Source organism: Colias eurytheme, chromosome 3, assembly GCF_061535395.1.
Source record: "Colias eurytheme isolate Ceu_HAF_F1 chromosome 3, ilColEury1 Martin Lab GWU primary, whole genome shotgun sequence".
NCBI lineage: Eukaryota > Metazoa > Arthropoda > Insecta > Lepidoptera > Pieridae > Colias > Colias eurytheme.
The window spans coordinates 8,134,063-8,160,044 of NC_142982.1; the positions used below are offsets into that span (position 1 = coordinate 8,134,063).

Below are 25,982 nucleotides of genomic sequence, written 5' to 3' on the forward strand. Positions count from 1 at the left end.
CTGACAGCATATCTGTTATCTGTATGCCACGCTAGGGTTTGTCTTTCTTCCATTTATTGTATCAACTTTAGTTTTCAATTTACATAAGTTCTAGAAACAGCATAAGTGCTACATAATTAATAAGTGACCTGTGAAATTAGTTTGGATTATGGTCTGTTTGCGTTGATATACGTACCAGAAGTTGGACCTCGAAGTGATCATAAAAATAATGGTGTCTGTCATTTATATGACTACAAAACAGTATTGTTTATAAATTCTATCTTAATAATTGCGACTTGTGAAGTTTTTTATGAAGTGATGAAAACATAATATATTAAAAATATTGAAGAAAGTGTCCCTTTCGATTGAGGCTTTTGAATTTGTTTATTAAAATAATTGCCTAATTGAAGGCAATTTAGTAGTGTACCCATTAAAATTACAGAGGTGAGTACTCATGTTACATATAATATATTCTTTTAAAATTATGTTTTTTTTTCTGATAAATTATTTTAATTGTAAACAACATAAATTACTCATAATTCTTACATAATACAGCAAAAGATACATATAGTATAGATATTTATTATGCATGTAAATGCATTGCAACATAAAACAATAGAAACACTCCACTCCACAATGAAGTGTTCCTATGAGTTTGAACTAGTTTTTTTTATGTAGGTATGTTATTTCTTATAAGCTTATTTTTTTTATTCATTCCGCAAAGATCTTGAGTAAATAGGATACCTACATGTATGTAAAAATTTAATTAAGACTTTTTTTTAATAAATAGTGGAACTTAAATCAAGCGCATGCTACTATAATAGCAAGCATTAATAATAATAAAACACTTTATTGCACAATGCATAGATATAAAAAAAAATTAACAAAAAAGGAATCTTCACCGTACAAATTGGTGGCCTTATTGTAAACAACACCTTAAGCCTTGTGTTATTTTCTCAATTTGAAGAGACTCCTCTATCCCAGCCCCCCTAGTCAAGTGGCTTTCTGTTAGCGTAGCGTTCAATAGAATAGACTACGAATGTATGAGATTGACGTAACCTGTAGATACGTTTATCTACAGCCTACGTCAATCTCATACATTCGTAGTCTATTCTATTCAACGCTACGCTAACAGAAAGCCACTTGACTAGGGGGGCTGGCTTCTATTCTCCCCCTGTATTGACTATCATTTCTTCCATTATTTATAAATTGTAATAAATAATAGAATGCACTGACCAAATGGTTATATTTATTGCAAAACAGGGCTTTTATCACATTTTCATTTTTCTTGAAAGTTTAAAGTTATAGCTTTATATGTATGCATCAAGTATTCCTAGGCAGAAAAATTTAATTAATACATAATTTCAATTAAATTTTGCTCAAAAGCTCCCTAAATTTACTATTTGAATTGTCTTACCCTTAAAACACTAGTACTTGTTTGAAGATTTTTTCTTTTATTAAGTGAATAGTCTTTATGCATAAAACATTGAAATGAAATACCTTTGACAACTTCTGGAAAAATAAATTGTTGGAAAATATGACATTATTTTATGACTTCTTACTTTTTAGGCACTTATATCCTTTCTGTTCTACATTACGTCAATAATGAATTATGAATAAGCCAGTTACTCATACAAATACCCTCACTGCAAATTGATCGTATACATGCTATTTATAAAACACAGATATTAAAATTATACTTATCAAACAAAAAAAAAAATTGTATACAATCCAATGTATTGCATTTTGTGAAAATGGTTAAATACCCACTGAACATACCTCCCACCAATAGTTTCTTAAAAATTATATTTTCTTGAAAACAATTCAATTGTTTATTCTTTGCATCACTTTCTTCTTTTGCTTATAAACTTGGTGCTTTGATCTGGTTATTATTCTTTGTTCCAACAAATTAACATGCTTAGGATCTATGATAAGTACTATTACGGTACTAGGTATATGAACATTTCTATGTTTTGGAGGTTATAGTTTTGCATACGCTGAGTACGTAAAAAATACTTATAAAATTCCAGACACATTTTTTTTCAAAAAGATGAATTCTTAAAACTCTATGTTACTCATAACAAGCAACCCGCCCAACTTTGCCACCAGCACGTGAGCTATCGTTAAAGATTATGATTTCATAGACAAAATGCTCACATTAGAGAAGCGGTATGTGCCGGCTGCATGAAGCTAGAGAAGAAAACATGGATTTTCAGGAAAAATTTAGCAAAAAAATTTTGACGTAATTTTGTTTTTTAAGTATTTTTTTCGTGATCAGTGTATGCAAAACTACAAGGCCCTTCGCGCTTAGTATACCAATAGTGGGACACTCTGTATACCATATACATATATTATAATTGATGACTATGCAATCAGTTAGCATTATCAGTATTAGCAGAATAATTAAGGCATCAAATTATGCTATATTTTCACTACTCAAATATGCAATTAGCATATGTCCAAAGTCTATAACTGCATTTACAGTTAATTTTGTACAATTGCAATGATACAAATGTATCCATGCTGTAAAAACCTCACTATGAGACTGATGAAGACAATGAAATTTATCTCCAAAACTGAGTAAATTGGCACACTCACATATTTTATGATTTTTAAACAATTTGGGAACTTGAACTTACCTAAAAAAAATATTTGGAAACTGGAAGCTGTAGGTACCTAGGTACCTATTTTTGTAACTAATGAACTTGTAACGATAACTATGGATACAAAATTCCTGTATTAGATCAAACTTATTGGATGCTACTAAGAATATTTTCAACCGAAACGTTACATCTGGGTAGAATGAAGTTATAAGTTAACGCAAAGAAGTCGCAAATAAGCAGCGCATGCGCGCTATACGCGTAAAGTCGTAAACACATCGAGCATCGTCAAACAGAAATCAAACGACGATACTGTAACGTGAGTTCAAGTTGTTTCGAGTGCCAGTTGAATATTCTTAACGTGTTATATCTGTGCTAATTTTAATTTCATTTAAAGAGATGCGATTCCTTTTAAACTGGTTAATACTTTTAAACATGAAGATCAAACAATTGAGCTGTAAATTTGTATGTAAACACATCGGCAACAATAGAATTGTTGTAGGTACAGGTCACAAGAATTTAATAGCAGTATTTTGTAAGGCATAAAGTATTATTTGTAATAGAAAATAATTAATTTCCTTACATTTCCAGACAGTAATGTCGGTGACGTAGGTATGTCAGCTGCTGCAGAGACGCTGCCGGCGTCCAGCTCGCGTAATCCTGGCCCTGCACCTACTTCCTCCACTCCCCCAACTCGTCAACCAGCTCTCAAACACACAGTGCATTGGTTTCGAAAAGGTTTACGTCTCCACGATAATCCCGCTTTACGAGAGGGATTAGTTGATGCAGTCACTTTTCGATGCGTGTTTATAATTGATCCGTGGTTCGCAAGTTCCTCGAATGTCGGTATTAATAAATGGAGGTAAATATTTTTCTTTCAAATAATATGTTTTTTTCTCTTTGGAAAATATTAATCGTTCATCATTTCAGATTCCTATTACAATGTCTGGAAGATTTGGATAGTAGCTTAAGAAAATTAAACTCTCGCCTTTTCGTGGTACGCGGACAGCCTGCAGATGCGTTACCTAAACTATTTCGTGAGTGGGGCACAACGGCGCTCACTTTCGAAGAGGATCCTGAGCCCTATGGCAGGGTCCGGGATCATAATATTATGACGAAATGTCGCGAAGTCGGTATAACCGTTATTTCGCGCGTTTCACATACTTTATACAAACTTGACCAGTAAATATAATTTTTATGCTTAGATTTGATGAATTATCTTACTTTAAAATTTTTTTTCTTTATCTGAATACGAGGAATTTTTCAAAAAGAGTAACGTTTTCAGAATAATAGAAAGAAATGGAGGAAAAGCACCACTTACATATCATCAATTCCAAGCTTTGATTGCGAGCATGCCCGCACCGCCTCCTGCAGAATCCGCAATTTCATTACAAAGTTTAAATGGTGCCACGACTCCTCTTACGGTGGACCATGATGATCGTTTTGGAGTACCAACTTTGGAAGAACTTGGTTTGTATTCATATTATGTTAAAATACTTGTCGATAGCACCATAATTTTTTATTTTATGGTAAAAACTAAGTTGTAGGTAGGTACCTACACAAAAGAAAAAATAAAACACAAGCCACAAATCTCAAAATAAAAGCAATACGAAATTTACACGGGAACAAAGTTACGACACTGACTTCAAAAGAGTTGCGCAAAAAGGGGCTTTCGTAAACATTGGCTAGAATTGTCCAATTATAATTGAAAGGGCTTCCGTTGAAACGAAGAAGTATTTTTCGCCTTTATATTACTTTTTGTTTAAAAATTGTTGGATTATTTTTTAATAAATCTGGCAAACAAGCATAAACGTAATATATCTCATTATTACTGATTGATTTTAATACAGGTATAGTATATATTATAATGTTTTTTTTTTATTATAGGTCTATAATAAAAAAAACAGTATACTATACATTTTCTTTATTATGTAAGCAATTAAACAGCTTGTATAATACATAATACATGATCAATTAAAGCTATAAATAAAAGAGCGGCATACATAAAACAATACATATATATCAATACGATTGTTATATTTTTTCAGCATTTTTTTACTTATTTTTTTTACTGCAGGATTTGAAACCGAAGGTCTAAAGCCACCAGTGTGGATTGGTGGTGAAAACGAAGCATTAGCTAGATTAGAGCGACACCTAGAGAGGAAAGCATGGGTAGCTTCATTTGGTCGACCTAAAATGACACCGCAATCGCTGTTAGCCAGCCAAACGGGATTATCGCCCTATTTAAGGTATCCTTCATGAAAATCGGCACGTATACATGAACACTGTATGTATTTAAGGCGACATTTTTCATTAATCATAATATATTCATTAATTTTATACTTCACACAAACTTCCAATCATGTTTATTTATAGTTAAGATTAAGATTAACAATTTTTATGTGATAAGAGTGAAATTAAAAATATATTTTTTCCACTAAAAATTTAAATTATTACAAAAAAAAATTAAAAAAGGATTATAGGTAGATATTTTAACAAATGATTTTTCATTTTAGGTTCGGATGTCTGTCGACGCGTCTGTTTTATTATCAGTTAACAGAACTCTATAAGAGGATTAAAAGAGTTCGCCCACCACTGTCTTTACATGGCCAAATATTGTGGAGAGAATTTTTTTATTGCGCAGCAACTCGCAACCCTAATTTTGACAGAATGGTAGGAAATCCCATTTGCGTACAAATTCCGTGGGAGAAAAATCAAGATGCTTTGGCAAAATGGGCGAATGTGAGTACTTTTATACAAAATATTAATATGGTAATGTTTGTCTTGAAAAAAAAAAATCAGTTTGAAGTCTGTAGTCAGTAGAGACACATTATATTTTTTTAAGATTTCAAACACTATTAAAATTTGTACTGTCCACAGTCCACACATTGCTATAATCATTCGTTTTCAATTCCGAAGCAAAAAATTTATTTTTTGCTTCGGAATTATATGTATTAATAATAGTATTAAATATTAATAATATGTATTTTATTCAAAATTTATTTTAATAAATTTTGAATAAAATACATATTATGCTAATTAGTAGTGTTTATTTTTTAAATCTCATATTTGCACAACCTTGAAGCTTAAATTTTTTTAATGATCCTTTATAATTTCAGGGACAAACTGGTTTTCCATGGATCGATGCTATTATGATTCAGCTTAGAGAAGAAGGCTGGATCCACCATTTAGCAAGACATGCAGTGGCATGTTTTTTAACTCGGGGTGATTTATGGATCTCATGGGAAGAAGGGATGAAGGCAAGTTCCAAAGGTTAAATTGTATATATGTAGTTTTCTTTGCTATTTTTAAGCTTTGAAGTATGTTGTATGAAAAATGCGAGTCCTAGTGTCAAGAGGAATAATATCATAACATACATAACAAAAGGTCACCATAGAAGAATAGAAGAAAAGACTAAGTACAAGACCTGAAAACCAAAAATTGCAAAAAAAAACTACATATACATATAAACAATAATAAGTAATAACTACCTATACCGGGAGAGTTTTCCGAAAATTAAATATTTTTTTAATTATCTAATATCTACCCAGTACCCACATAAAATACATAACTAAACAAAAGAAATAAAATACGCAAATAATGATACACTTATGGACATCTTTTGCGATCTTTCTGGTCTCTCAAAAAAATTTTGTTTTCAGGTATTTGATGAGCTACTATTAGATGCAGATTGGTCTGTGAATGCCGGCATGTGGATGTGGTTATCCTGTTCTTCCTTTTTTCAACAATTTTTTCACTGCTACTGCCCTGTTAGATTTGGACGTAAAACGGATCCTAATGGTGACTTTATCAGGTAAATAGACATCTATCAAATGTAATGTAAGATTGCTGTTATTTTAAAACATTTTGTGTTTACATTGTGATTGGATATTTTGACATAAATTAAATGAATTCTATACACGTACATTATGACGACTTTTTTTCAGGAAATATATTCCAGCATTGAAGAATATGCCAACTAGGTATATTCATGAACCCTGGGTGGCGCCAGACTCTGTTCAACAAGCAGCTCGGTGTATCATTGGCAGAGATTATCCACTGCCTATGGTGGACCACACGAAGGCGTCACAAATTAATATCGAACGTATAAAACAAGTTTATGCGCAACTGGCTAAATATAAACCTCAAGGTATTACAGTAGTTTTGTTTTATTAATTTTTGTTTTCCATAGAAGCTAAATTTTTTGTGATTGCAGGTGTGATAAACCAAGCCATACAACGCCCAAATGTCATGCAATCGTCACCTAGTCCAACATCAATAATTGCAAGTATTAATCAATCTAATTACTTGTGCAGTCAAATAACAGAGGTGCAAAACACGACGACTCCTTCCGTTCAAGCATTAAAAGAGGATGACATATTCATTCGACCTAATAATGTTGATACAAAACCACCTTTGTTTAAGCAAGTTTTATTTGTTCATCAAAAGGCTAAGTTAGTGCAGCAATCGAGTTCCTGTCCACCACCCAAAGAACATTTTCTCATGAATGGTGAGCTCAATATTTACAAAATGAATCACACTGATGATTTGCAAAATTCCAATAAGAATGAAAATTGTAACCATAAAAATCTCACACTGAATAGATGTAATGCTAATTTCAACAAAAACCAGTTTGAAAAGAATTCAGATACAAGTGGAACTTATGCACAAAACATTAAAATTGTTGAATATGAAGATGAAAAACCTAAACTGTTCATGATGTCAAATGGTATTGTGCCCCACAATAATTTAAAAGACAATTACCTTAATTCTTCGTTAATTAAAGAATATGACGCAGGCAACAAAAAATCTATAAACAAAGGTGGTAAAATTCACCAAATTGTAATAAATAATGATAGACAATTTCTTGGAGTGCCAGATAAAAATACTGAGCAACATGAAAACTAGGTTTAGAGTATTTTTATGTTGTGATTCTGAACTGTATTTAAGTTGTAATTTAATTGTGGAAAACACGATTTTTATAAATATTCCTTTAATAAAACTAAGTAAATTTTTGTAAAATGCCTTGTTTTATTTATTGCATGTTACTATGATGGTTTAACATTGTTTTCAATATTTAATGATGCTACAATTTCCATATGCTGCTTCTGCGCCTTTTGAACTTTCCTTGATTTTGCTGTAGGATTCTCTTTTGGAGTTTGTTTATTACAACGCAGCTCTTGTTTTATAGATGAAATTATGGAGACCTACAATTACAATAATAAAATAAAGAAAATAAAATACAATCCAAAATGTTGGTAAATCTATCGCAGTCATAATAATATCATATTATAATTTAAATAATGTGAATATTAAATGATATTTTGCTTAGATAATATATTGTTATCAAAACATTTACTTACTGATTCTGGGATATGAATATATCTAATATTTCGAGCTTGAACAAATAGATTTTCAAAAAAGTATTCATTTCCTTGTGGGTCACAATACACAGCTTTGTTTAGTGAAATATTCATATATCTAAAAAAATAAATTTGAGCATAGCTTTTAATCTGAGTGTCCTATTTAAAAAAAAAGGAACATTTCACAGTCCACTTAACAAAATATTATGTCAATGATGAGCCATTAATTTTATTTTGAATGTTGTTTAAATATGAAGATTTAAACTTACCCATCAACAGATACTAATTCTCCACAAACGTATGTGTCATTTCTTAGATCTATTGTTATTTTTTTATCTTCCAATGATCTCACTAAACATAGTAATGTGTTGTGGTACATAAATCTTTCTATAGAGTAACCAACAAACATTTTGGCAACAGTATAAATGACTTATTTTATATAAAAAAATACTGAAAAAGAAAAAAAAATGAGTAACTTTTTAAATCAATATTTTATTTATTTATATTATGTACTACATTTTGCTACTTTCTATTTCATAAAATCTCTATGATAAAATTAGGTTTTAATTATGACTAATCTTTCATCTGGTTTTGATTTTAACTCTAACTCAGCCTTTGTTAACAACCATTTTTCTTCTTGATTTTCAGCCCAAATGAAGTAACTCCCTCGATCTTTAGGTCCTGCTACAGGTATTTGAAATCTGGCCGTTTTTTGGTCACAATAATTTTTTTCATTGTCACTTAGTTTAAATCTCTTATCTTTAATTGGTTCTCCTAAATGATAAACAGCGCCTGGATGTGATCTTAACTTTTTGAGAGCAAGTTTATAATAATCTAAGTCCCTTACTTTGTCGACTAATTTTCTTTGCAGGTATAATCCAGTACTAGTGACTACCAATCCACCTATTGCGGCGATTTGTAGAAGTTTTGAATTGGAAACATTCATTTTGTAGGTACTTACGAATAAAGTTTCGTTTAAACTTGTGACACGAGGTTATGCACATACATTATTTTTCTCATAGCCCATAGATGATTTAATATAAAAGGTATCACTAGATTTCCACCAAAATTTGAATGGTTAAATATTAATGTTTGAAATGAAAGAACATAAAACCAAATAATTATTCACCTTGTTTGTAGGTAATTTGTACCAAATGACAAATTTGATTTTTGAATTTACTAACACAGATAACAGAACTCCTACTATGTCAAAGTCAAACTTTTTTTTCTCTATTTTGGTGGTTAATGTGCTACGAAAGAAGTCTCGTAAACGCCACAGATAACTAATTAATGAGGCGGTAGTATAATATAATAAGTCGTGGCCATATCGTAGATTTGCGCATATCATGAAATGATTGATCATTTCGTAAAATAGTCGCATTTCATGATGTGGCCCACATAGTTTGACTAGATCGTTAAATCGTCAATGTTTTACGATTTTGTCATCCACATTTAGCCAGATCGTATAAAGTATAAGGAGTCGATAAAATATTAAAAAAGAAACAATTTAAAGAATTTGTTTATTGTCATTCAAGTTAGTGCCGCGGCCGCGGCAGCGACCGGCGCCTGCCAGAAGCGAATATATTATAGTACTAAGATAATATATAAATATAGTTATAGGATTTTAGACGCATTTTTTCTTCAATATAAGATATCCGCCTTAGAGTATATATTACAGTAGTATAGAGCGAGTGTATTGTACAAATTCCTCAGTGCGCATCGTAGGCAGATGAGCTATAGATAATATATAGATGTGTGTGTGACAAATAGGGATGGGTAGGTATCAATTGCGTGCCGAGCTATCGATAAGTTATGTAAATAAATATGTATCCATTTGAATATTTCTTGTATTAATTTTGAGTACTTAAAAAAATATGTTTATGAATATCAGAAAAACGAGTTCAATATTAAAGTAAATAAAATAAAAATTCGGGATTGGTGCTATTTCATTAATAATAAATGAAACAATAATAATAATGTTTTAAAAATGTTAAATAAAAATAAGAAATAATTAGTAATTTAAAATGATAATATAATAAATCATATAAATATTTTTTTTATTTAATTTTATCCATTCTACTATAAAATGTTCAAAATCAATTTAGCGGTTCAGAAAATATATTATCGTAACATTACATACTTTACATTTACACTATAATACATTTGCATTCATAATATTAGAAAGTCTATCATACAAAACACACTACAAATTTATTTATAATACATTTTTAAAAGAGTTTTAATTTTAAAGTTAAATAAATAATTTGTTAAAATATAGTTCTTCTAGTAAACTTTATATCGAGTACAGCATTGGTCAGGTCACATCACTAAGATCACGTGGCGGCAGTGAGGTGCGCGAGCGAGCCTGCGCGTGTCCGCCTCCCACCTCCCTTTCAACCCCGCGATGCTAGATTTATTTTCATAAAAATAAGTATAACAACCGACTTACTGATGAAATGCGATACTGGATTTCAATTTTGTGTATTTTCTAGTATCGTTTTTGCAAGATATAACCGCACATTTCACCATGTTTATTCCTAGATATGAATAAAAATCTAGAGCAACGCACTTCGTCAGCACTCAACCACGACTACGAATTTTAAAGTTTTTTACTACGAATAATAAAATTGTCGTCAGTGGCCGCCATCATCACAGCGCTCGCAGTGCCTCTACCAACAATTAATGTAACTATTTTACGATATGATCAAATAATTTTGATCATTTCATGAAAAAACCGCGCGTTTAGTTGGCCATATCGAGAAACGATTTCTTATCATTGATCTGCTCAAACCAAATCATGATGTGGCCAATAGACATTCAACCATTTCATGAAATGCGACCATTTCATGAAATGAGCAAATCTACGATATGGCCACGACATATATGTATATCCGTAGTATAACCATGTATAACCTTATTCTTCCGAGCATAAATCCAATGGAAATATCGCGGTTTATTTTAGTGAGATTATTTTTTCATTCCATAAATTGGAATTAATCACAGATCAGTAAAAACAAAATTTGTTTTTATACTGTTCTGTGAAATTAATAATGAATAATTTGCACTAAATTTTATTTTTATCTTTGTAATTATTTTATTTTTATTCTGCGAAAATATGACTCTCGTGGACCGTGGCCTCGGAGCAATTAACAAGCCTGGAGAAGTAACAATTAATTGAACGTTTCTTATATAGTGGCTCTCTTTTATTCAATACCCTTATTAATGCGATAGAAAGAGACAACACACTGTTATCGGCTTGGCATTCAAATCCACATGTAGCCACTTTTTGTTCTAAAAAGGTAGTGCTTGCCACTTTATCGAATACTAAAATATCGATAAATAAAAAAATTAAGTTATAAAATTGCTTGAAGATAATTTAAGATCCTTTTAATTTTGAATTATGGATAGGTAATTCCAAATTTTAAGATTCGTTTAATTTGGAATTATTCATTTACGATGCGTATTGACTGCCTTGCATTGTATCATTGTATGGTAGTGGTATTTATAAAAAAATATTATTAGGTACTAGCGGTCCGCCCCGGCTTCGCCCGTGGTACATATTTACGTTTTCTCTACATAAGAACCATCCTCGTACTTCAAGGAATATAATAAAAAAAGAATTATCGAAATCGGTTCAGCCGTTCTCGAGTTATGCGCTTACCAACACATTTTGCGATTCATTTTTATATATAAGAAGATTTCGGTTTCGATTGTTTTTTATGGTTTCGTAAAAAGGTACGTATTTTTTCCTGTTTTCATAGATTCATTCATAGAATTATACGGAACCCTTCGTGCGCGAATCTGACTTCCCCCTGGTTGATCTTTTTACAAATCAATAATCGTATCCTACTAATATTATAAAAGCAAAAATATGTAAGAATGGACATTTGATATTCTTTCACGAAAAAACTACTGAATGAGTTTTTATGGAACTTTACAATTATACATATTATAGATTAAACATCAGAATAACATATAGGCTACAATTTACCGCGGGAAAATAACTCATTCCCACAGGAAAAAATTGGTAAAAGTTTAAAATAAATTGCTTCAAATAAAACAAATAAAATTTAATAATTTTTTTTACAACATTTTATTTCGATACTTAATTAACAAATTACAATATTTATTATTTAACAACTTAACTGTCCAATGAGTCACATATGACTCATAGTGAACTTTTGGAATACGTTCGTGAGTCACAGGTGACTCTTTTTTCAAGAATCTTTGGGGTATATTTTTGTTATGAACGTGGAGTGATATTCTAAATATAATTACGTGAACGTGTGGCGAAAACCCTAACCTTCAAGAAATTGAAATAAATTTTCGCAAAAGTTTTATACATTATCTGTGGTAGGTACTAAGGTAGGTAGGTGTGTGTATCCTATTTGTTCGAAATAAAACAAAAAATACAGTGAAAAGGAAAACGTTTTATTATGAAAAATATGTTTGTAAGTATTATTAGGCGAACCAATCAACATATAATATTATGTTTTTCGTTGTAGCAATATAAACAAAATGCTTTTTTACATGTTTTGCACTCTGTGTGCACTTGTTTAGCTTTTCGAGCCAACTACCCTTGAATTTTTAATTTTTCATAGCAACCGGTACATCTCTTTCGAACTAACTTATTGTTTGTAGTATTACGCGGAATTTCTTGAAGACTATGGCCAGGAGATGAACTAGAAACTGGAGATCTGGGAGTCAGAGAAAGCGAAAGTCTTTGAGGCACGTTATTTTCTATAGTTCTCGCTGCTGGCCCTAGAAAATGTCGAACTAAATGTTCTTGTACTTGCAAAACAGACAATTTAGGACATCCTGATGCCAAATCATTGTAAATGCACCTAGCATTTATTACAGAAACTTGAAATAAAATATCAACAGCGATTTTTTTGTACCAAGTTAGGCTTTTGCGTAAAGGAGAGTGAAAGGATGCTAGTTGGTACGAAATATCTATACCTTTTGCTTCATTATAGTGTATTATAACGTCGGGTTCATCAAATTCGGTTCGTCGGGTCGTCAATCAAGTTTTATTGTCTATACTTGATGTGTACACATATGACTCATTGAACTTGGAAAAAAAAATCTTTTATCCCACGCTCATGCTCATATATGAGGCATAAATATAAATTGAATAAAATAAATAAAAACAATAACTATTTTTATAAAATATAATTTATTAAGACAATGTGAATGTTTTTTTACCCTAATATTAAAAAAATCTGATGGACGTGGGGTTGTGTTATTTTGTATTGTATGGGGACAGTTAAGTTGTTAAAATAGATGCCACCTTAAACTTGTGGCACAGCATCTCTGCAAAGCACTTTACTTTTCTTCCCGTCCGATTCGAAATGAGTTGAACAAGGCCGAGAATATTTTGAAGGCTTCCAATTTTCCCTTTGCTATAGCTTTAACCCAAACATCTTTTAATTTTTCTCAAGCCAGAAACCTGCAAATAACAATAAAATCCATACTTAAATACCTTTTTTTTTCTCCTAACTTAAAGCAGTATTATCAATGAAGTACTTCGTACCTACTCAAGTATCGATAATTGCACAACACTATGGAAGTTATATTTTGCATTTTTTCTAAAAATTAAGCTGATTATGATTTCATTTCAATGATTACGGTTAGATAAAACATAGATGATTATGAAAATAACGTAAATTTACTTATTTATAATACAATTAACAAAAAAATTGATCAAAACACTAACCTGTGAAAAGACAAATTCCAATCTTCATCCGATTTCCCAGTACTACGGCTTTTGCAGCCGTGAACAACACAAGCCATGTAATCTTTAGTAAATTATCTTTTCAGAAAATAACTTAAGAAACTAGAAAACACGTTTTTCACTTCAAAAACAATAATTAAAATCACCATGCGTTAGTGACCAGACTGGTCACTAAAACAAATTGAAATGAGCACATGTCATTTCAAACTGTCGAACTGACATATATCTATCCTCTTTTTTCGCATGACATTTTGCCATAAGCCAAAAAGGCCAAACTAGTGCTTTATTGTTCAATTAATTGTTACTTCTCCAGGCTTGTTAAGGCCGCTGCATACGTGACGGGATTTTACCCGGACGGGACGTGACGGGAAGTTTTGGAAACATCGTTGCATACAAAATGTATCCAAATACGCATATGTCACGGGAACATCGACGGGACGGGAACGTGGACGGGAAAAATATCGTCGCCGACGATGTTTAGCACGTCCCGTCCCGCACGTGCCCCGTCCCGTCCGTGATTTCGCTACGTATGCACAGTCGCTCCGTTCGTGCCGGAGAGATTAGTAGTGACGCCTTCCAAGTATCGAAAATGGACGACGAAAAACTAATCGAATGTGTTCGCTCATATCCAGCGTTGTATAGTATAGCGAACCCACAATATTTAGATATTTAGATATTGTGGTATTCCTAACTATACTTAGTCCTTTTCACCTATGATGATTCCTGTGACACTTCATCGTGTTCTGAATTACGTAGGTATTTTATGTTTAAAATGCCAAAATAATTTTAGTGCATAATATTTTTGTTTTATGGCGGCATTATTACCAAAAATATAAAAATGAAACATCTTAAGCTTATAAATCAAAAACAGTATTGTTTAGTTTAAATTCAAATTCAAATTTCTTTATTTGCAGAATGTAGATTACAAAGATGTTAATGTTTTCTTGACGGTCGTAGCTTCTTCGTCATCTAGAGCAATAGCAATTAAAGCCAATTCTTGAATTGAAAAATCCATCTTTCGTTGTTCACAACACTAGCACGTTAGATCAGAATCACGTCACGGTGCGTATGCGTTTGCTCCACGTTCCCGTTGTGAACGAGGCAATCACGTGCCCGTCCCGCTCACGTCCCGTCCGAGGTATTTTCCCGTCACGTATGCAGCGGCCTTTAATTGCTCCGAGACCGTGGCATTTTGAGTACTAATATGTCAAATGTCAATGTCAAAAGTATAATTTTGTTTCGATACGTCGAGTAATGGCATGAATATGAGCAAGATAATATATTATGTGTATTACTAGTTGTGATTGAAAATAAATTTCTTAAATTTCAGCTATACAGTTTTTAAATCAATTAATTCATCACTGAACTTAACCACATTAACGTGGTAACCACAGTGGTATTGGCATCATAAAATTAGTGTCACATAAATTAGGTCTTAGTTCGTCTGAAAAATAAGGACAATGTTCAAAAAATTTAAAGATAAACTTGCAGAAGAAGTTAAATCATCTCCCCAAAGAATTCAACAATTTGCCCAAGCTGCTCAGGTAATATTTCGAAAATCAATAACAATTTAAAGAAAATATTAAAAAGATTGAATTGTAACTAAAGAGATTCAATAAATGAAAGTAAATAAATTACGTCACTGGTTATTGATAAACTTTTTAAAATAGTTGGTAAAACTTTCAGGCAGCAGTTACCTCTGCATCTAGCAGTATATCAGATATTACCAACAATGATTTGTTCTCAATAGGGGATAATGGTAAGATATATAAAAAACTATAAATATGAAAGCAAATTATATCTACACATATTATGTTTATATGGAATATAATTCTCCATGTGTATAAATTAGGAAACTAATGTAAATATATTTATATTAATGGGAATTAAGAGAGAATAAATTTCATTTTCAGATATACCAAATAAGAATCAGACAAATCCAAACAATAAGGATAATATTGTGATGCAAAACTCTGCTCAAGCCATGCAAAGTACCTCAGATTTAGCTGATTTTACAGTAAATTATGAGGTAAGGAAATTTTAAAATTTTTACGCATGTTAAATTGAAACTGTGAAATTCAAGTGCAAATTAACAATTGATTGTATTTTTTAGGATAAACATAGACAGCGGCGACTATCAAATAGCTCATTTGCTAGCGACATATCATTTCGACTGCCTAACTATGAAAGCCCATCAATGTATCATTTGCAGGTAACATTGAAATATAAAATAACTATCTTTAAGTATTAAACTCTTATACCACTATCATTTTTGTTTACTCACACATTGTATTGCTGTAAGTTAAAATGTAAAAAAAACATCTTAATAATTTTAGTCAGATATGGAAGTATCAGCAAGTGAAGCAGAAGAGAAAGGTTTTACAACTGGAAATGTAAATCTTGACCGAGTGACTAAGGAACAACTATATGCTGCATACAGAAGGACACAGGACAGGTGTAAAAAATATAAATCCCAATATTCAGATTTAGCTCGGCATTATAAACTCCTTGAAAGGGAAAATGCTAAAGCAAGGGTTTGTATCTTAAATTAAATTTACAATCATATTGTTTATTTCTGTTATCAATTGTCTTTTCGGTATCCTCATATTGCTTTAATTTAATTTAATTTTTTTATAGGATCCTATGTGTAGATTCAAATTTATTTTTATTTAAGTAAGATTTATCTTAATATATATAAATCTCATGTCAAAATGTTTGTCCTCAATGGACAAACAACCTCTTAACCGATTATAGTAAAATTCGCACACCATGTGCCGTTTGATCCAACTTGAGAGATAGGATAGTTTAAACATGTAGGTACCATGGGCGAAGCCGGGGCGGACCACTAGTTATCTTATATAATTTTTATTATATGAATTGTTTTCTTATATTATTATTATTTATTAATTCCTTTTTTTTCATGTAGAATGTGTTAGTTGAAACTCAGGATAAAGCTCTCAGAAGAATATCAGAATTAAAAGAACAGTGTTCATTAGAACAGAGTGCAAAAGTAAGTTAAATAATAACGCCAATACAATCTTTCTCAGTTCATCTCTTTAATTTAAAGTATGTTATAACAATCAAACTTTTTTATAGGCACACCTTGAAAAAGCTCTTCGTGTTGATATTGAAGAAAAGCAAATGAAAATTGATGCTTTAAGTACTCAGCTCAATCTCTTGCAAAGTAATAATATCCCAGAAAAAAAAGAAACCGCAACAGAAAATTCTCACATGCCATTAATTAATTTGAATGAAGAAAATGAATCTAAAGATAAAATAAAGGAGGCAGAAGAAGTCTCTGTCATAAATAATAAAATTGAAAAGCTAGAGCAATTGTTAGCTAAGTATAAGGATTCTTTAAAAACTGTTAAGGAAAAGAATTCTAATATGACAGCTGAAATCCAGAAATTAACATTAGATTTAGAAGCAAAATCTAAAGAAAATATTCAGCTACAGCTAAATATAGAAAAAATGTCGGAGAGCAAAAAACAAGTCCAAGACCTATTAGAAAAAGTAGAAAGCTTAGAAAACATAAATAACACTCTTGAATTTTCAAAGAATAAAGAAACATCCATTTTGGAAGCAAATTTACAAAACGCTAAAGAGGAAATATCACAATTACAAAAAAAGGTGCAAATCTTAAGTAAAAGAGAAGAAGAATATGCTATTTCCCTTGCAGAAAATAAATTGAGTATCCATAAAGAACTTGAGAGTAAAGAAGCAGAAATTAAGTCACTCAAAGACAGTTTAGCTAATAGTCAAAATGAAATCAAGTCATTAAACAAATCAGTGAAAGACTATCAAAATGAGATTGTCAAGTTGGAAGGAGAACACTCAAAATTGACAAATGACCTGCACAATCTAAATGTAGCAATAACTAAATCAGAAGAATTAAATAAAGATATAGAAAAGTTGAATGATAAAGTAAAATTACTGGAAGGTCTCAAAACAAAATCTGAAGAAGATATTAACTGTCTCCATTTGCAATTAAAACAAGAGACAGCTGAAAAATTGTCAGTTATCGATAGAAATGTTTATTTAGAAAGTCGTAACTCACAGTTAACTGAAGATAATGAGAAAAAGAGATCCCAAATTACCAAGCTTGAAAATGAAAATGTTTCCCTTAAACAGCATTTGGAGGATGTAAAGAAGTCATTAGAACAACATAATCAAGATGATTTGGAATCCCATCAACTAAGGCTAACTGAGGAGGTGACTGCCTGGAAACTAAAGTGTAGCAGTTTGGAATCAGAAATACAAGAGGAGAGGGTTGAATTAGTCAAATTACAATCAGAAATTGAAAAATTATTGAATAATCATGAATCATTACAAAATCAAAATATTGAACTTAATAAATCACTTGATCATTTAAAAGCCGAAAATGTAACATTACTTCAAAAAGTAGACAAATATCAGAAGATACACTTCAAGTTAAAAGATTTAAAAAAAGAGCTATTGGATATTCAAAATATAGCTGTACTTACTTCTACTGAGTCAAAACTGCTCACTAAAAAAGTTTTGACAGAATGGATACCTCAAATAAAAGAAAATATTAATTTTAATGCATTCCAACAAGATACCAATAAAATACAACAGAGTAATACACAATTAAAAGAAGAGATTGCAACAGTTACCCATGATTATAAATTGCTTAAGGACAATGCTAATTTACTTCAAAAAGATAGTTTATCTTTGAAAGAGGCTTTAGAGAGCCGTGTTTCAGAATGCACAGTTCTCTCTGAAAAAATACAGAATATGCAAATGGAACATGATGAATATGTTGTGGGATTGAAAAATAAATTAAAATCTATAGAAGAAGATAATGTAGGTTTGGAAACTAAAGTCAAAACGTTAGAAGCCACTATTATTGCACTCAGTGAAGAATTAAAAACTGTTAAAAATGAAAAAGAAAACAACCAAAAGAAGATTGAAGTTTTATTGGCGGAAAATAACGAAATAACAAAAATTAGACACGAAAATTCGGGGAAACAAGATTACATTCATGAGTTGGAAAGTAAGTTACAGATTCTTGAACAACAAAATGGCAATTTAAAACGATTGCAAGAAGAATTAGATAAAAAGAACACATCATTGGAGTCTCAGCTGAGTGAAACACTTACAACACACCATGAAACAGAGAATAATTTAAAAATGTTAGAAAAAGAAAATGAGGAATTAAAATTGACCATTGCTGAAATTGAAAACAAGTCGAAAAATGTTGAATCCAAATTAGTTGAGCTACACAAATGTCAAAGTGTATTAGAAAGTGATATTAATAAATTGAAACAGGATAACAATGAATTAATTTCCTCTAAGGCAGATATGGAAGAAAAGCACAAAAACATGTTAGACCAAGTTCAAAACAAAAATTTAGAAATGGACAAAAATGTACAGACAATAAATCAGAATTATCAAGAGTTGAAAACGATACATGCAGAGACTGAAAAAAAATATAAGATGGCTGAAAATGAATTACATGAATTGCGAAATGTACATAGTGAAATCAAAAAGCAAAAAGAAAATCTAGAGGAATCTGTTTTAAAATTGGAAAATGATGTAGCAAATCAAATTCAACAAATACAAGATCTAAATGAAGATATTAAGTTGCACAATAGCAAAACATGTGAATGTGACTTCCTTAAAGATGAAAATAGACGGTTGTGTTCAGATATTGAAGGCTTACAAACTTACTTAAGTAAGATTTCGAAGGAGAATAGTGACTTGAATGACAAAATGAGAGAATTGATTGCATCAAGTGACAATTTGCCGGAAGGGAATGAGGAACTTAAAAACGAAATACAACTTAGTAAAGAGAAGATTGAAGATTTGTTACGGGAAAATTCCTTATTAATTGAAGAAAACTTAGAATTAAAAGATCAAATACAATCACAAAATAACAGTACCACCAACATTCAATCAATTCAGAAAAGAAGCACAAATGATAATTATAGTGAAGTAAAAGATATTCATGAAAAGTACTATAGTTTACTAGAAAACAAAAGTCAGCTAGAATTAAAGGTCAATGAACTAGAGCAAATGAACAATTCATTAAATAAAAATGTTGATCATACACAAAACAATTATGAAAGACTTAAATTGTCAAATGAGAAACTGCAACGAAAACTTGATGAAGCGCTTGTCAGTTTGAGGCATCTGCATGCTCTTGAAGAAAACACCGAGTTGGAGTACTTAAGGAACATACTTTACGAATACCTTACAGGGTCAGGGACTCACTCTTTAACATTAGCGAAAGTTTTGGCAGCTGTCGTTAAATTCGATGATAGACAAACTGAACAGATACTTCAAAAAGAAAAAGAACGCCAAGGATTCGTAAGTTAAATTACAAGTACATAATTTTTTTGCAATCACAATGCTTTGATATGCCCCATTAAAATGCTTTTATTTTTGTTTCAGCTTCATCAACTAGGAATCATTTGATACGAGGAAATATAGAAATATTTGTTAATATGTAAATACCATAACAGCTATAATAATTTACTATAAAGGTGATTGAAGTTTTTCACTTTTATATTAATCAAAGATGTAGGTAATGCAAGTAATGAAATAGTATGAACAATATTGGAATAAAAGAAAAACTGTTTTAATTTTTTTTCTATAGCAGTATACAATTTATTTATTAGTCATAAACACAAATATACTAATATTCTAGATTTTTTTATGCAAATTTAAATAGGTGTTTTGGATATCACTTAAAATACTACCTTTATAATAAATAAAACTGCTTAAAATAAAGTTATGATAGTAGATGTTATTGCACCAGACAATTAAAAATTTCCTATCAGTAACATTTTTAACATTATTATTTCATCATTGTATTGTACTGTCATGTGGTGGGGTGTGTGTGTCATGGGGTGGCATGCATATCTTTGATATTAATTTTAAATAAATTAATTATTCATTGTTATCGATTATGACTTAATACTTTAACTTTAGGAATGACTGTATAAAATCTAATAATTGTGCCTGAATTAATTGTACTAAATTATATTTAATTATTTTATTTTTCAAATTACCTTTTAAAATCCCGCTGAGGGGAGTAATATAAACTTAGACTTTAGAGCTTTATTTTAATTGTTATGAATTGTAACTTTCAATGTATAAATTGACAACCTACCTATCAACAATCAAAGATAACTCTAGACTCTAGTTAATTATAAATTGTAATTATAAAATTTATACAAATATAACTATACAGCAATGAGTGCATTAATCATTTTTGTTAGAGGCGTGTTTGGCTGTGTTGTAGTTTGTTGCTTGTCTAGCTGCTGAGAAGTCTTTAAAAGCATGTAATTGGTGCTTTTTAATTTATACCATCAGTAAAACTATCTGCGTGAATTATCTTTACTAATTGGGACTATACAACTTGCAAGTAGGAAGGAAAATTTTATGAAGAACTTTATCATTTATAATTTTGATTTGAAACTTAAATAAAATCTGCATTCCATGTCCTATGGCATAGTCATTTTAATAAAGAACATTATATTATGTAAATTGTTATGTTGTATTGATAAGTAGAATTTATTAAGATTATTTATATCCGTTGTTGCTTGGGTGAAGTTTTTAGGTATAAGAAAAATATGTAATACATTAATAATCAATAAAATTTTGACACTTTATTTCCTTCTTTTATTTAAACATAGTAATTTAAAATTATAATTATTAGTACCCACTCAGTTGATTACTTATAAACTGATACCTAAGTGCACAGTCACAAAGATGCAGCATTTGGAATGAGGACTTCTGCATACCTATCATTTTAAAATATTTTGAATAAAATTATACAAAAAAGAAGCTGCTGCTATAGAGATAGCAGCAACTTTAAAAAAAATTACATCCAGCTTTACATTTTTTACACCAAAAAGTTTATCTTTTTCAATAATAAATACAAAAAAGTTTAAGTTTTCTGATTTTACTGTTCTATAATCCACAGACCTGCATCAGAAATTTTGAAATAAAATTTGTTAAGTGAAATAAATCAAATCTAGGGTTCTTCATGTTCAGAGTCTTCATCACTTGAAAATCCATCAAAAGACGAATCATCTAAATCAAATGTGGACATATCGGCAACAATTTTTTCAATATCTGATTTTGTTTGTTCACCATCTTGTTTTTTGATATACCTAAAACAAAAGAGAAAGCTTAGTCTGTAAAATAATAATCAAATGTATTACTAATAAAGAACAATAAATTATAATGAAATAAATCAATTGGATTTATTTATATTTATAGGTAGTATTTTATTAAATTTAACCTTAAGACTGTTCTTCTTTTTCTCTCTGGAAGGGTTTTTAATAAAGCTTGCAATTCAGTATCATTGGGCTCTGGTTCAGCCCCTTCAGAATTAGCAATCTGTAAAAAAAATCAAATTAAATAATCCATCATATTTTCTGGAGTTACATAGAAATATACTGTCGATATATTATTGTTATACTTACATCTATAGGCTTACAACATTTTGCACAGACATGTTTATCACTTGCACACTTACTACAGTATATATGATAAGCATGTTTAACTGCCTTTTCATCACAACCCACACATTTTTTAGGGGCAGTAAGCGGTTTGTATTTTTTATATTTAATTTTCCATTCAATAATTTCCCTACATCGAATACAAACACCAGACACTTGCATAGAGTTTAATATTTTTGTCTTTTTACTTGTATCGTGTAAATCATTTTTAAATGCAGTTCTATTTTGGTGTTTTTGGGGTCTGTTTCTTCGTATATTTCCTTTAGATAAACTCATGTCTAGATCTCATAATATAGTTCACTATTACTTGCTCTGTGTAGTTCACTATATACGTATTGATTCTTATAATATTAATAGCGTAAAATATATCCATTATCCATTAAACACATGAAATATTAAATAACCTCAAATCTCCGTGTCAAATGTGGTGTCAACTGTCAATGTCAATCATAGAATTCATAGACTACAGGTAGAGAATGTCAACGTTAAAAACACAAGGCATGACGACAGTATCCATAAATGATCGTATTAGTGTTTTTAAGGGAAAATGTATAATAAATAAATTAAATATAGTGACTTAGAAATCTTAAAAACATAAAGATTAATGAGATTATCAATAAAATAAAACATTGAAATTCTGCAGTTGGCCATTTTGACTAAAACACGCGTGACGTCACGCTTAAGTAAACAACTCACGTCAGATGTGTTTTGTTATGAATATGTTGAGAATACGCATTTTTATTTATTTTCTATTGTTTCACGTATGCTTTATCGACTCAGAACAGAAATATAATTGCGAATTCACGAATACATGGTTCGGGGTTCTCCGCGCCAACTTTATACAATCATTTCTTATTATTTTCTCACTAACACATTTTTGAGCATTATTTTTTATGTGGATTCACACTGCAATACTGTACACCACTTATAAACTTTGAAATTCGTTTCTATAACACATATTAAATAAATATTTTTTAATTTTCTTCGCAATGCGTACAAATAATTACGTATTTACCAAAGTGTGACGTCACGCCTACGCCATGACACCTACGAGCTGTTTTGGCACAGTTAATAAATATTTTTTGAAAAATGGCTTTTATCTTCGTTAAATTTAAGTATATTACCGAAATATAGGGTTTTTCTTGTATAGTAAACGTATACACACATTATGGAAGAGGATTTCAAAATCTTTCGTCATGCCTATTAGCAACAGATCTCTACCAATTTAAACAAATTTATGTGTAATATATTTAAATAATTATAATGGAAATCATTCCATTAATATTACAAACATAATATATTCCATTTTCTATCACTATATAAAAAATACATAATTATTCTCTGGTTGTATAATATGTCTTATGCCCACAACTTATGCCCGGTTTACATTATATCACGGCCTTAGATTACAAAATAAAAGACAGATGGAGCGTTGCCGAACTAAACCGAATTATTTATCGTCATTTCCATAAAGCTATGTGTGCTGTCATTTCGCCGTTGCACTGTACGAACACGGTGCTTCTGTGTGCGTGTTATGTTACCAGATATTGAAAAATTTCCCAAATTTTTGCCCGACTACGGAAGAAAGAGGGTTATGTTTTTCGAATGTATGTATGTATAATATTTCTTTGACACGCCCTGCAGTATAAACTGTTGGATCGATTTTGAGTTGTGAGGTGTCATTGCAATCATCTGAATTATGAAGGTAGTGGTGGTAGTGACGTCGTAGGCTACATAAATTAGCAGTCATGTTTTAATTTTTATTTTAATATAAATTCGGGTTTATGATATTATTTTATAATATTGTAAAAATTATTTTGTTACATAAAGCACCTATCTACTAAAGTTAAATATGGACAAAATAATTTTATTAAATTTTTAATTAAATAAATTATATTAAAAAAGTTTTTATTTTTCAAAACATATGAAATATGAATGCGAATAGCGGTAGTTTTTAGTCGAGAATGCGGGACATTTTATTTTCATCATACATATTATCCATCACGGAGTTCACATGAATAAATCGCGAGCGAAAACGACTATGACGCTTTTTATAAAAGTAACAAAAAAATGTATAATGCTTATTCAAATAATCTAATAATGATCATGAACCTTTATTGCACTATAGAAATAATCACATTCACGATAGAAAAATCCAACAGCACTGCCCCGAAGATCTTTTAAACATTTTACCGTTTTACCCCTAAAATTGGCAAATTCATTTTCAAAATACTGGCAGCATACGTTGAAGTTTTGAATTCCTTCGTATATGTAAAATTATTATTTGTATATAAAATTAAATAAGCCAAATAATCTACAGAAAACCTGTAAAACGATGTTTTATCTTTTTGTTTGTTTTCGGGAACAAATTTTACAGCGTTTTAATATCACAAGACAGCATTTTTTTACTAAAATATCAAACCCATTTTGACCTCAGAATTTTGACGTATTGCATGACACTAGAATCGCTATAGCAATGGCGGAGTTTCGTATTCGTTTTTGATTTCGTATTTTCTTTGACAAGGGCGACGGACGATTGACATGCTCCATCTGCCTTTTATTTTGTAATCTAAGATCACGGCATTATATTAAATTTATTATCGGCTCGGAGCAATTAACAAGCCTGGAGAAGTAACAATTAATTGAACGTTTCTTATATAGTGGCTCTCTTTTATTCAATACCCTAATTAATGCGATAGAAAGAGACAACACACTGTTATCGGCTTGGCATTCAAATCCACATGTAGCCATTTTTTGTTCTAAAAAGGTAGTGCTTGCTACTTTATCGAATACTAAAATATCGATAAATAAAAAAATTAAGTTATAAAATTGCTTGAAGATAATTTAAGATTCGTTTAATTTTGAATTATGGATAGGTAATTCCAAATTTTAAGATTCGTTTAATTTGGAATTATTCATTTATGATGCGTATTGACTGCCTTGCATTGTATGGTAGTGGTATTTATAAAAAAATATTATTAGGTATTTCGGTTTAGGTTGTTTTTTATGGTTTCGTAAAAAGATACGTATTTTTTCCTGTTTTCATAGATTCATTCATGGAATTATACGGAACCCTTCGTGCGCGAATCTGACTTCCACCTGGTTGATCTTTTTACAAATCAATAATCGTATCCTACTAATATTATAAAAGCAAAAATATATAAGAATGGACATTTGATACTTTTTCACGTAAAAACTACTCAATGAGTTTTTATGGAACTTTACAATTATATAGTTTAAACATCAGAATATACATCGGAAAATAACTCATTCCCACAGGAAAAAATTGGTAAAAGTTTAAAAATTAAAATACTACATTGCTTCAAATAAAACAAATAAAATTTAAAATAAATTTTTACAACATTTTATTTCGATACTTAATTACCAAATTACAATATTTATTATTTAAAATAGATGCCACCTTAAACTTGTGGCACAGCATCTCTGCAAAGCACCAATTTTCCCTGTGCTATAGCTTTAACCCAAACATCTTTTAATTTTTCTCAAGCCAGAAACCTGCAAATAACAATAAAATCCATACTTAAATACCTTTTTTTTCTCCTAACCTAAAGCAGTCATTATCAATGAAGTACTTCGTACCTACTCAAGTATCGATAATTGCACAACACTATGGAAGTTATATTTTGCATTTTTTCTAAAAACTAAGCTGATTATGATTTCATTTCAATGATTACGGTTAAATAAAACATAGATGATTATGAAAATAACGTAAATTAACTTATTTATAATACAATTAACAAAAAAATTGATCAAAACACTAACCTGTGAAAAGACAAATTCCAATCTTCATCCG

The 25,982-nt window shown here is 30.4% G+C and overlaps 4 protein-coding genes across 7 annotated transcripts; 2 read left to right on the forward strand and 2 right to left on the reverse strand.

Annotated features, from left to right (window-relative positions):
• The first annotated feature begins 6 nt into the window (after positions 1-6).
• On the forward strand, positions 7-7,601 carry LOC149909782 (cryptochrome-1-like). Of its 2 annotated transcripts, none has more exons than XM_090119880.1 (10): positions 7-423; positions 3,171-3,441; positions 3,510-3,761; positions 3,865-4,049; positions 4,657-4,828; positions 5,096-5,321; positions 5,699-5,839; positions 6,242-6,393; positions 6,527-6,729; positions 6,772-7,601. In XM_090119880.1, exons 2-10 carry the CDS (start codon positions 3,194-3,196, stop codon positions 7,485-7,487), a joined length of 2,295 nt encoding a protein of 764 aa, XP_089976006.1. In that variant the 5' UTR covers positions 7-423; positions 3,171-3,193; the 3' UTR covers positions 7,488-7,601. The 2 variants fall into 2 exon arrangements, with proteins under 2 accessions (XP_089976006.1, XP_089976007.1); XM_090119881.1 differs by having other exon boundaries at positions 9-423; positions 6,796-7,601.
• Positions 7,591-9,122, reverse strand: LOC149909783 (U7 snRNA-associated Sm-like protein LSm10). 3 transcript variants are annotated; one of them, XM_090119890.1, is made up of 4 exons: positions 8,904-9,122; positions 8,212-8,392; positions 7,943-8,060; positions 7,591-7,786 (listed from the first exon to the last, which is right to left on the reverse strand). In XM_090119890.1, the coding sequence occupies exons 2-4, from the start codon at positions 8,349-8,351 to the stop codon at positions 7,628-7,630; spliced, it is 417 nt and encodes a 138-aa protein (XP_089976016.1). In that variant the 5' UTR covers positions 8,352-8,392; positions 8,904-9,122; the 3' UTR covers positions 7,591-7,627. The 3 variants fall into 3 exon arrangements, with proteins under 3 accessions (XP_089976016.1, XP_089976017.1, XP_089976018.1); XM_090119891.1 differs by having other exon boundaries at positions 8,790-9,122; XM_090119892.1 differs by having other exon boundaries at positions 9,072-9,106.
• Positions 9,123-14,903: 5,781 nt separating this feature from the next.
• Positions 14,904-20,772, forward strand: LOC149909784 (uncharacterized). The gene is made up of 8 exons (XM_090119879.1): positions 14,904-15,220; positions 15,363-15,435; positions 15,590-15,705; positions 15,790-15,888; positions 16,013-16,210; positions 16,603-16,686; positions 16,773-20,006; positions 20,091-20,772. The coding sequence occupies exons 1-8, from the start codon at positions 15,137-15,139 to the stop codon at positions 20,112-20,114; spliced, it is 3,912 nt and encodes a 1,303-aa protein (XP_089976005.1). The 5' UTR covers positions 14,904-15,136; the 3' UTR covers positions 20,115-20,772.
• Positions 20,773-21,280: 508 nt separating this feature from the next.
• On the reverse strand, positions 21,281-22,589 carry LOC149909785 (uncharacterized protein C9orf85 homolog). Its single transcript, XM_090119887.1, has 3 exons — positions 22,133-22,589; positions 21,949-22,046; positions 21,281-21,817 (listed from the first exon to the last, which is right to left on the reverse strand). Exons 1-3 carry the CDS (start codon positions 22,442-22,444, stop codon positions 21,679-21,681), a joined length of 549 nt encoding a protein of 182 aa, XP_089976013.1. The 5' UTR covers positions 22,445-22,589; the 3' UTR covers positions 21,281-21,678.
• Positions 22,590-25,982: the final 3,393 nt, after the last annotated feature.